We start from the raw sequence: 12,628 nt of genomic DNA, 5'->3' as shown, positions 1-12,628 counted from the left end.
GGCTGGCCTTGAACTCACAGATCCACCAACCTCTGCCTCCCTTCCTGAGTGCTGGGATTAGAGGTGTACATGACCTTCCGGCCTATCATAGGCCTTAGACTAGTAAAACATTCAATTGTTAATTCCTTAGGGGGCTTTGGTACTAAAGTGCCAAGCTGTGAGCAGGGCCTTGAGTTTCCCTGGCAAGTAGTTCTGGCAATCACTACTTCCAGAACACTTCCTACTTCCACTTAAAATAAGTAAATAAATGGAAATAAATAAATAAGCTTTGTTTATTTATTTGCCTTGTCCTATGGGTTCAATAGAAACCAAATACTTTGTCCCTGGTAAATAGGCTGTTCAAAGTACCTAATGCCACCCAAGAAAAGTCAGAAACAGGCCAATGAGACACTTTATCAGGGAAAGGTGCTTGCCACCAAGCCTATTGACATAGGTTCAACCCCGTGTACTCACATAATGAGAGGAGAGAACTGATTTCTGAAAGCTGTCCCTGACCTCCAGATACATGTACATTCATAGATACACACATGCAAGTGCACACATAAATGTCATTTTAAAAACTTTTAAAGAAAAGTCAGAAGCAACTGCTATCTGGAGAGACAAGAGACTTGGTTTCTCTATGGCCTTTTTCCACAAAGATTCCTGCAAAGGTGGTTGCCAGAGGCTCAGGGAATCTGCAGCAATAAATCTCAAGTGGTCTGGTGGTTGCCATAAGCAACACTGCCATCTGGGCAAGCAAGAGACAGGTCCTTGCTTTACTTCTTTGATACACTGGGGATGAAGGGAGGTGGGGAGGGAGATGATGATCCTTCCTGGATCTGAATTCCTTTTAAAGATGACTATATGAGATGGAAGGCAATGTCCTTGCAGTTTTCCTTGGGTGGAAAGGATTGCACTGTCCCTCGTGGGAGAGACATCACTAACAACCTAGCCACAGAGCAAATCAGTCAAATACAATTAACAGAGATGAAAGTTTCCAGGTTCCAGGTTGTGGTGGCTCAAGCCTGTGATCCCACCCTCAAGAGGGAAGATTCTTGCCATGGGTTCAAGGTCAACTTGGGCTACAGTTTTAGGCTAGTCTGGGCCAGAGAGCAAGACCCTGTCTAACATACACAAAGAAGAACAGAAACCCAGACTTTCCAGTCCTGTAAGCTTGCTGTTTGTCAACAAAGAGAACAAAGACACAGTGCTCAGGCCCCAACAATTTTCTTTTACTTCTCCAGTACAGAGAGTGAAGCCAGGGCCTAGTGCATGCTAGGCAAATGTTCTGCCACTGAGCCACATGCCAGCCTTTCTTAGTCTAAGACAAGGAGGACTTAGATTTGCATTTCTCCTGCATCAGCCTCCAGTATAGCTGGGATCAAAGGGGCTTGTCAGTGTTGCTTTAGTAATCTAGTCCAGTAACGGAGTAAAAGCAAAACAAAGCAAAGCAAACCGAACAACCATGATTATAGACAAAAACAAACAACATAAAAACAGCCTTACTCTCTCCACTACTGTTACTTTGTTAGCTTTAGCTTTGGAACCTCTACCTGACTTGCTAAACCAATTGGGTCAAAGCTAGGAATTCCAGAAAGAGAAAGAGCTGGAAGACTTGACTGCCCCCTGGGATGCTAACCCTCTTCCTGGCAGGGTTCCTCCAGCACCTTCCTCCTGTGTGCATTGCTGTGGGATAGCTACACACTGGGCTAGAGACCCTAGACATGGTAAAGTGGAGAAAATCTGCACCCCCCCTGGTTTCAGATACCCATCCCCAGAACCCAAGGAGAAGTAGAGGGAAGAGAGCAGACCCTGCAATGTCGTCTTCTGATTTCCACAAGTTTACCACGGCACAGGTACCCACATACACAAAGAACAGAAACCCAGACTTTCCAGCCCTGTAAGCTTGCTGTTTGTCAACAAAGAGAACAAAGACACAGTGCACATCATACACACACACACACACACACACACACACACACACACACACACACCACACGGAGAGAGACAGAGACAGACAGAGTCAGAGAGAGTAACACCTATCTATATCCCTATCACAAAAGCTAACTCTCTCTTCTTTGGCTTCCTAAAAGCACAGGGACTCATACACAAAGTTCCAGGGGACTTTGTTTTAGGTGACCAGCCTCTTGCTATGGAGCTCTGGCTGTCTTTGAACTCACCACCTGTCCATCCTTCCTTGGCCCCTCAGTGCAGGGATCACTTCACCTGGCTGTTGTTGCACTGGTCCTAATAGACTCTGCTTATTATTTATTTTTTCCTAGGCTTACAGAAAAACAATGTAAAATACAACATTCCTGTGCATCCACCATAATTTCATTGTTAAAATCTGGCTAGTATTAACTTTGTACATTTATTACAATTGTTGAGACAATACTGACATTTTGTGATTATAACTCTCAAGTTTTTGTGCAGTCTCACTATGTTGCCAAGCTGGCCTTAATTCCTAGATTCAAGCAATTCTTCTGTCTCAGCCTCCTAAGTAGCTGAGCCTACAGGCCTATAATTGCACCTATCTTGATACTTTATTGTTAGTAGTAATAAAGTTTGTTTGTTTGGTTTGGTTTGGTTTTTTGAGACAGGGTTTCTCTGTGTAGCCCTGGCTGTCCTGGAACCTGGAACTCACTCTGTAGACCAGGCTGGCCTCGAACTCAGAAATTCGCCTGCCTCTATCTAGTAATAAAGATTTGTTTGTAAAAAAAAAAAAAAAAAAAAAAAAGCAGACAGCAGATACTCCCCCACCTCTCACCCCAGTGCTGAGAACTGAATCCAGGGACTCAAAAAGCTTTTAATTCAGCCGTGTAGGGAGAGGAGGTCAGGAGAGGCAATCTGGGTTCTTCCACCGCCCGTAGAAAAGTGAAAGCTCATGTGAGATATAGAACCACAGCACCAGGGCCTGAAAGGAAACCACCCTCCCCTCTACTCATCCATCATCAGTCCAAGTCCCTCACGCCCCTCACGCCCCTCACGCCCCTCACGCCCCTCACGCCCCTCACGTCCCTCCTCCATCCTCTTCCTAAACTCCAACTTCAGGAAGAAAAATATTTGCAGGTCTTGAACTCTGTCCGGGAACTTACAGTGCCCGCGTCTCTCGAAAGCAGCTAGCGAGGGGAGCTGGGCCTGCCCCAGGCGTGCGTTTTGGCAAGCTGGATGGGACTCAGCTTTTTCTCTGTACTCTTCTCTTCCTCATTCTCATTTTCTTCTGGAAGATCAGACTTAGAAAAACAACGGGATGCTGGCCAGCGGTGTGCACACGACTAGAACTGGCTTCAGATGGTTGGAGCCGGAGCTATCCACAATGACCATGGGGTGGCAAAGACCTGGGGCTGTCCACAGGAGCTGCCCTTTTCTGGTCGTCATGATTCCGGCATACAACCTCTATGGTATGCTCTCCAGAGTGTACTTAATGCGCGTCCGTGCTTTGTATCACTCACTACGCCAGCCTTGGAGGTAAAGGTACAAGGATGGCCATGGCCCGAGTGCTCTCTGAGACCTTCATGCCCATCCCCTCACCTCCATAGCCAGGGCTGAACTCTCCTGACTCAAGGATGCTGACAGGAAGTGCTGGCAGCCATGTTGAAAGGAACATGTATTTTGGTTCTTGGAGGCAGGGGCTCATGTCGCCCAGCTTGCCCCACACTTGCTATGTAGCAGAGCATGAGTTGAACTCCTGATTGATCCTCTTGCCTCTGCTTCTCTCTTGTAAAGGCCATAGTCATGTGCCACCATGTCCAGCTGCGTACTTTAGTATTAAGCAAAATTCATTCTTTAATTTAGGGTTCATTTGTTGTTTTGTATATTCTGTATGATTAGAGAACCATAATATTATATTTCTGTTATTACAGTACCATATGGGATAATTTTCCTGCCCTAAAAATGCCCTACACTCAGCCAGGTATATTAGTGAATACCTATGTCCTAGAACTTGGATAGCAGAGACAAGATGATCAAAGATCTAGGTTGTTTTTGACTACATACCTACTTCAAGGCCACATGGGGCTATGTGACACCCTGACTCAGAACAAACAAACCAGAAAAGAACCACTGTGCTCCATCCTCGTTACAGGGCCTTAAGTTTTGGTTTTCTTTGTGTGCACATGCTTCCGTAGAGGCCTCAATTGCTCTTTTTGAGACAGGATTGTTCATTGAATTCTCACCTATTTGGTGAGACTGGCTGACCAGTGAGCCCCTGGGTTCTGCCTGTTTCTGCTTCCCCAGTCCTGGTGTGCGTGTGCTGCTGGGCCAAACTCAGGTCCCTCTACTTTGATGCTAAAATCATTTTACCAACAGAGCCTCTCCCCAACTTGGTTCTTGTCTTCTTGAAGAACAGAACTAATGAAAGACAGTTACTACAAGTAGAAGCTTATTTAGCAAATACATTCACCCCAAAGAGAGATGGAAGTGTGTTGTTCTAAGGCAGGAGGGCAGCAGCATAATGGGTCCCATTTTGGGGGTTTAAAGGAGCTTTTGTGAATATTTATAAGATGGGTGTTTTATTCGTGGTTTGCATAAGAGGAGTCTTTTTCCCTCCCAAATCAGGATAGATGGGATCTTTCGTGTATAGTATTTCTTCCCCGTGATCCTCGAGAAAGACTCATTAGAGAAGAATGCAGACCTTTGTTGGTAGTATCTGTGGTGGATGGGAGCGTGCCCTGGTGCCTTAATTTCTGATAGGATGGCAACACCCTATCTGCAACTTCAAGGACACTTAGCCACAAAGCTGCCTTCTGACCAGCAGCTTCCAAGGCGCAGCACTGGCTTTCTTAGTTACCTCGGATCTCTCTCCTTTATGAGATGCTCAAGATCAGAGAGTGAGGGGCTGGAGAGATGGCTCAGCGGTTAAGAGCACTGCCTGCTCTTCCAGAGGTCCTAAGTTCAAATCCCAGCAACCACATGGTGGCTCACAACCATCTGTAACAAGATCTGACGTCCTCTTCTGCAATGTCTGAGGACAGCTACAGTGTACTTACATATAATAAATAAATAAATCTTAAAAAAAAGATCAGGGATTGAGCTCATGTCTGTCAATCAGTAAGGAAATCAATGCTTTATCGTGGATGCTGGGAGCCAGAGTTTTACAATTTACAGGCAGACTGTACAAGCGGGCTCTGGCTGTCTGAGGGACTTACACCCCAGCTCTACCACTCCTGTCTCTCTTCTATCTAAATCGCCCCTGCCCCCCCAACCTATAAACACTGGTTTTGTTTTTTTTTATTGTTAATACTTTTTTTTGAGTGTTAATACTTTTTAAAACTTTTTTTAAAAGATTTATTTACTTACTTTATGTATGTGTGTACACTATAGCTGTCTTCAGACACACCAGAAGAGGGTATCAGATCCCATTACATTTGTGAGCCACCATGTGGTTGCTGGGAATTGAACTCAGGACCTTTGGAAGAGTGGTCAGTGTTCTTAACCACTGAGCCATCTCTCCAGCCTTTGTTAACTTTTGCAGTATAGTTAGAATCATATAGTACACAACTTTCTTTCATTTAATATCTCTGTGCCTTTTTCAGAATTTTTGCTTTGCCTTGCTTTGCTTTGCTTTGCTTTGCTTTGCTTTGCTTTGCTTTGCTTTGCTTTGCTTTGCTTTGCTTTGCTTTGCTTCAAGGCAGAGTTTCTTCTCTGTGTGGCCCTACCTGTCCTAGAACTTGCTCTGTAGACCAGGCTGGCCTTGAACTCAGAGACCTACCCACCTCTTCCTCCCAAGTGCTGGGGTTGAAGCTGAGTGCCAGCACACCTAGTCCACTGCTGCGCCTTTTTCAGCTTAATAGAGCATATTTCTCTTTAGCAGTTACTATTCCACTGTATTGGTGCAGCACGGTTTGTTCATTCTCCTCTATGGAAAAACATTTTGGGGGGCTAAAGAGATGGCTTGGCAGGTAAGAGCTTTTGCTGAGCAAACGTGGGATCTTGAGTTTCTGTCTCAACACACATGTAAAGAGCCAGAATTGACCACCCATGCCTGCAAATCCAGTGCTATGGGGGAGCAGAGACAAGAGGGGTCACTGGAATTTGTAGATGACTGACTAGCCCCAGGTTCAGTAAGAGACCCACAGAGAGTCCTAGATCAGGACATCCAATATCCTCTCCTGGCCTCCATACCTGTGGTGAATATCTGTTCACACATGTATAGGCATATATTACACACACACAAGCACACACACACACTCATACCACACCCATCCTCATCATCTCCCACACCCACACACTCACACCCACACCCAATAAATACATTTTCAAAAAAAAGAACATCTTGATTACTTCCTAGTGTTGGCAGTTATGAATAAAGCTGTTATAAACATCCATGTGCATGTTTTTGTGTGTACATAAATTTAAAACTCATTTGCATAATTACAGAGGCAAGTGACTGTTTTCCACACAGTGACACTTCGTTTTGTTTCTTGAAAAGTGACTAAATTGGTTTGCATTTACACCATCAAAGAATGGGAGTTCCTGCTGTTCCATGGCCTTCCCAGTCTTAGCAGCCTGGGGTTCTGACCAGGTAATAATTGAGCAGTGAGGTCCTATTGTTTGCCTATTTATTTATTATTTGTTTACTTTTAAGATTTATTTATTGTAGATGAGCACACTGTTGCTGTTTTCAGACACACCAGAAGAGGGTACTGGATCCCACCACAGATAGTCGTGAGCCACCATGTGGTTGCTGGGATTTGAACTCAGGACCTCTGGAAGAGCAGTCAGTGCTCCTGATGTCTGAGCCAGCTCTCCAGCCCCATCATTCATTTATTTATTTAGTACTGAGGATTGAACTTAGGATCTGGTACATGCTAGGCAAGTGCTCCATCACTGTGTTATATCCCCAGTGATCTTCCTTCCTGTCCTCCTCCCTCCCTTCCTCCCTTCCTTTTTCTTTCCTCTTTGTCTCTCTCCCTCTATCTCTCCCTCCTTCTTTCCCTCCCTCCCTTCCTTTCATCCTTTCCTTCCTTCCCTTCCTTCCTTTCTTCCTTTCCTCCCTCCCTCTTGTCTTCCTTCTTTTGGATACAGAGTCCAGGCTCCTGTCAAACTTGAGTGTTTAAAGATGACCTTGAACTACTCCTTCTCCTGCCCCTGTGTCCTGAGTGTGGGGGTTACAAGCATGCACGGTTGATTATGTCTGGTTATATGGGTTAGGGTTTGATCCCAGGGCTTTGTCCATCCTCTAGGCAAGCATCCTGCCAGCTGAGCTGCATCCCAGCCTTTGATCTTTTGATGCTCCTGACTCAGCCCCCAGAGTAGCTTGGTTTAGACAACACTAGGCCAGGCCCACGGCTGTGTGAGTTGCAGTTTGCTTATGGCCTGTCTTTCTGTGTTTGCTTGCCATGTGTATATCTACTTTGGATAGATCCAGTTCTCAGTACATTGCTCAAGCTGGCCTCAAACTCAGGACCATCCTGCTTCACTCTAATTATTGCTAGGATTGCATACATGCGTGCACCACCAAGTCAATTCTTTTGCTTGTTTTTACAAGGAGAGTGTTTGCTTTTGTATTGTTTTATATTTTTAAAATGTTGAGGCTAAGGATAGTCCTTAGTTGTAGAACATTTACCTAGCTTGTGTGAAGCCCTAGGTTTGATATCCAGTAACACACATAGACAGGCAAAGTGAGCTTTTTATTATGCTTATTTCTATGTTGCTTTTCATTGAAGAAATCTTCCCAAGTCTACTATTATAGATTTAATAAATTCTTTCTTTGAAGTTATGTAATATTTCATAGTTGGTTGGTCCATTAAACATTTACTATGGGTGGTTATTTTTTGTAAAGATTTATTGCCTACTTACTTTAAATTTTATGTGTTCTGGATGTTTCAATTGCATGTACGTCTGTGGACCACTTTAGTGCCTGCTACCCTCAGAGGAACTGGAGTTATATATGGTTGTGACCTGTCATGTAGGTACTAGGAAGAGAACCTAGATCCTCTGGAAGAGTAGCAAGTGCTCTTTACCACTGAGCCATCTCTCTAGCTCCCCAGATTTACTTATTCTTATGTATGTGTATGTGCGAGCCTATGTGCACTACATGTATGCATGTGTGCCCAGGCCAGAAGAGAGCATCAGATTCTCCTAGAGCTAGAGTCATAAGTGATTGTGAATCCCTGCCTCAGCCTCCAGAGCAGCTGGATTTGACTGTTCAGTCTTTTACTTATTTTACATGAATGACGGGAATTGAACTCAGGTCATCTGGAAAAGCAGTACACACTCTTTGTCGAGCCAGCCCTCCATCCCCTACTAGTGGTTATTCTTGCTTGGAGCTGCAGTTCCCATACCTCAGTTCTATCCACACACATGGGCGCCTCTATTTCCATAGGCAGGAGGTTTCAGGGGGTGGTTTGGAGTTCCAGACCTGGAATCAGCCTGAAGTTGAAACCCAGCCCTTAATGTTCATGTTCCTGCACCACCTGCTGTTCCTGGATCACAGGCTCTTCACTGTCCCCTTCATAACCATACAGTAGGCACCACCCATAGAGCTGAAAGAATTACATATTTTGTAGACAGAGAACAAAGAACACCTGCAGGTTCAAGGCTAGATTGTCCTACAGAGTAAGTTGTGAGCTAGCAATGATTATGCAGTAAGACCCTGTGTCAAGAAAAGAAAGAGATGACAAAAGAATTAAATTTATTATGTAAGGAGCAGAACACGGCACAAAACAAATAATAATTGTCATTTTTTTTATTGTTACAAGATAGATTTTTGTGGGTTTTTTTTTTTTGCAGGGGGTGGGGGCTTGGGGGGTGCTGCAGCATCTCTATAATCAAGGCTGGCCAGGAACTTACTATGTAGCCCAAATTGGCCTTGAACTGAAAACATCCTTCCTGTTTTAGACTCCCTAGTATTGGCATTACAGGTGTGAGATGGCTGGTCTCTCAAATAGATTCTTAGCAATGGGCTTGTTTGAAGGGTAGGTACAATGTGTGTGTGTGTGTGTCTGTGTGTGTGTGTGTGTGTGTGTGTGTGTGTGTATGCTATATTAATTAGCTATATTATCCATCCAGTTCTTAAACTAATGGGCTAAAGAGATCCTCCTGGGGCTGGAGAGATGACTCAGTGGTTAAGAGCAGTGGTTGTGGCTGGATAGTGGTGGCACATGCCTTTAATCCCTGCTGCACTGGGGAATCAGAGGCACTTGGATCTCTATAAGTTTGATGTCAGCCAGATCTACCGAGGAGTTCCAGGACAGCCAAGGCTACACAGAAAGACCTTGTCTCAAAAACAAACAAACAAACAAACAAACAAGTGTTCAGGGTGGTTCTTCCCAAGGACACACAGCCAGAGCTCACATGACAGACAGCTCACAATTGTAACTCCAGTCCTAGGAGATCTGATGCCCTCTTCTGGCTTCTACAGGCCCTGTGTGCACATGGTGCACAGACAGACATAAGGCAGAACAATCATACACCTAAAATAAAGGTTACAAAATAAAAAATCTAAGCCGGGCGTGGTGGTGCACGTCTTTAATCCCAGCACTTGGGAGGCAGAGGCAGGCGGATTTCTGAGTTCGAGGACAGCCTAGTCTACAGAGTGAGTTCCAGGACAGCCAGGACTGCACAGAAAAACCCTGTCTCGAAAAACCTAAAGAAAGAAAGAAAGAAAGAAAGAAAGAAAGAAAGAAAGAAAGAAAGAAAGAAAGTGACCCTCCTGCCTCGGTCTCCCCAGTGGCTGGGACTATGGCAGGTAACCACCCCCAGGCCAAGCCGTCAGTGAAATTCTATTCAAGGCTGCTCGGCAAGGGGAGCAAAGCATGAAGCCCCTGGGTGTGCCTAACTAGCCTGTCACTGTCAGCCTCGAGCACACTGCTGCAGTCATTGTACAGCTGAAGGAACTACTTAGAATTCTACTTCACTGGAAAAGAATATGCTATTTTAATCATTCGCATACATGTGTCATGTGGGTACATGCATGTAAGTGTAGAGGAAGGCATTGGGTCCCATGGAGCTGGAGTTACAGGGTGTTGTAAGCCATGGGATATGGGAGCTGGGAAACCAGCTTGGGTCCTCTGCAAGAGTAGTAGGTACGCTTAACCACTGTGCCATCTCTTCAGCCCCAGGACTTTCTTTTCTTTTTTTTTTCTTTGTTGTTGTTTTTTGAGACAGGGTTTCTCTGTATAGCCCTGGCTGTCCTGGAACTCACTTTTGTAGACCAGGCTGGCCTCGAACTCAGAAATCCACCTGTCTCTGCCTCCCGAGTGCTGGGATTAAAGGCATGCACCACCACGCCCGGCGTTCTTTTTTTTTTTTTTTTAAGATTTATTTATTTATTTATTTTATGTATATGAGTACACTGTAGCTATACAGATGGTTGTGAGCCATCATGTGGGTGCTGGGAATTGAACTCAGGACCTCTACTCACTCCAGTCCCAGTCACTCCAGCCCAAAGATTAATTTATTTTATGTAAGTACACTGTAGCTGTCTTCAGACACACCAGAAGAGGGCATCAAATCTCATTACGGATGGTTGCCAGCCATCATGTGGTTGCTGGGATTTGAACTCAGGACCTTCGGAAAAGCAGTCAGTGCTTTGGTTTTTTTTGTTTTTTTTTTTGTTTTTGTTTTGTGTGTTTGTTTGTTTGTTTTGCGGGGGGGGGGGGGTTGAGACAGGGTTTCTCTGTATAGCCCTGGCTGTCCTGGAACTCACTCTGTAGACCAGGCTGGCCTCGAACTCAGAAATCCGCCTGCCTCTGCCTCCCAAGTGCTGGGATTAAAGGCTTGCGCCACCACAACCCAGCCAGTCAGTGCTCTTAACTGCTGAACCATCTCGCCAACCCCCAGGATTTTCAAATATAGAATGTCTCCTTGGGTTCAATCTATAGTACAACCAAAAATGAGGAGCCTTAAGGGCTTGAAGAAAAGTTTTGTAGAGCTGAGAATGTAGCTCAGTTGATAGTTTTTGTCTAAGACGCATAAAGCCCTGTACTCAATCCTGAAGGACTGTGTGAGACCCAAGCATGGTGGCACCCAGGAAGGGAGGAAGCAGGAAGGTCCTACGTTCATAGCTGCAGAGTGAAGTGGAGGCTATCCTGGGCTACGTTTTTCATTTTAAGAGCAAGCAATCAATCAAGGTTTCTTATGAATAAAAGATAGTATCAAAATGTGTGTGTGTGTCAGAGAGACAGAGAGAGAGAGAGAGAGAGAGAGAGAGAGAGAAGGGGGAACACCATGACTAAAAGCCAAGTGGAGAGGAAAGGACTTACTTCCTTTACAGCTCTCAGATCACAGCTGTCACAGAGAGAAGTCAGGGTAGGAACTGGAGCTATAGAATGTCGTTTCTTACTGACTGACTGTGTGCTCTTATACAACTCAACTCAGGGCCACCTTCGCCAAGTGGCACCACTCACAGTGGGATACGCCCATCAATTATTAATCAAGAAAATACCCTCATAGACTGCCTACATGCCAATCGGATGAAGGCATTTTTAAAGTTCCCTTCCTCAAATGACCCTGATTTGTGTCATTGACAAAAACAACCCAGACATAGGGCTTTATCATTGGAAACCAATTCAAGTTGTTTCTCTTAACAGTGTATTTAATACTAAACTGTTTAAATAACCCTTTACGATATTCTCTTGATCAAAACACTTAAAACAGCACTTACTGAGATCTTGCTAGTGTACCATATGTAACTGGAATATCTGCAGAAGAGTTATGGAGGCAGTGACAAAGTCATTATCTTGAAATTTTTATTTTGCATTCGAGATAATACAAGCAGCACATAAGTGATTTGAAATTTTATTTTATTATCTCGATAATTTAGGCTTACAGGTTTCAAGAACATTCTCAATCAGTTTCAGAGTCCTGGAATGCTCTGCAATTCACTATTATGAGTTTGAATGAATCCTATCCATCATTAAAGAGCCAGCCCTGGCACTGCTCCACCAAGTTTCCCTGCTAATGATGACGCAATCTCTTGCCCCTCCTCTTGGCGCTGATCTGTCCTGCACTTATCCAGCCGTTAGCATCTAATCTCTACATTGACTCTCTATGTACTCCCCTAAACTGGATGGATTTCTAAGGTAAAGACTGGGGTTTCTGTTATTCCCCGAGTGGTATCTATCACACAATTCTGAGTATCATCATAGAAATTCTGCTGGTAAATGTAGGGGTTGCCCCTTTTAACTTCGGGCCTATTTCTCCCCATTCTCTGCAATCTGGTTTATCCCATCGGTGGAGGAAATCAGTGGCTAAGAAGGGAGTAGCGTCAGCGAGAGGTCAAGCTACACTGTCTCTAAGGCCATCTCCGGATAGTTTCCGTCATCCTATCAGGACAGGAAGGCAGTTACAGGAAAGATGGAGGCTCAAGTCGGGGAAAGAAAGAGAACAAAGTCAGTACTTGGCAGGGACGGTAGACCTGTGCGCCAAGCAAAGAGCGCGCACTGCGAGGGAAAGTGAGGCGCACCCGCCCCGCAACTAGCCCCGCAGCCAGGGGCGGGACTTCCGGAAGCCATTTGCCCGAGTGGCAGGGGGACCGGAAGTGGAGGCGCTGCTGCTTGGTGCTGGGGCCCGAGGAGGGGACGCGCGCCGGAACGCGGCCGTCGGGATCAAGCGAGCGACTGAAGCGCAACCCGCCGACGCCGCAGCCGCTGAGGGCCCCGCACGGACCCTCTGCCTGTGTGAGTGCATCGTGGGGACCGCGGAG

At 45.3% G+C, this 12,628-nt stretch overlaps 1 protein-coding gene across 5 annotated transcripts in view; it reads left to right on the top strand.

The window, feature by feature from the left end:
• The window catches only part of Pafah1b2 (platelet-activating factor acetylhydrolase, isoform 1b, subunit 2), a 47,380-nt gene that overhangs the window by 15,384 nt on the left and 19,368 nt on the right, over positions 1-12,628 (top strand). For 3 of the 5 annotated variants that reach the window (NM_001357243.1, NM_001357246.1, NM_008775.3), the window contains exon 1: positions 12,436-12,602. The exons of 1 other annotated variant lie outside the window; for it this stretch is intronic. Coding sequence is in view for 1 of the 4 variants with exons in the window: in NM_001357238.1 (NP_001344167.1) it covers positions 11,974-12,005 (32 nt within the window). In the remaining 3 variants the exon portion in view is untranslated. Of the gene's footprint in view, positions 1-11,912; positions 12,006-12,435; positions 12,603-12,628 lie in introns of those variants that run through there. One more of the 5 variants, NM_001357238.1, reaches the window with a different exon arrangement.

This window comes from Mus musculus, chromosome 9 (assembly GCF_000001635.26).
Source record: "Mus musculus strain C57BL/6J chromosome 9, GRCm38.p6 C57BL/6J".
Lineage (NCBI taxonomy): Eukaryota > Metazoa > Chordata > Mammalia > Rodentia > Muridae > Mus > Mus musculus.
This window is presented reverse-complemented; position numbering and strand designations above follow the sequence as displayed.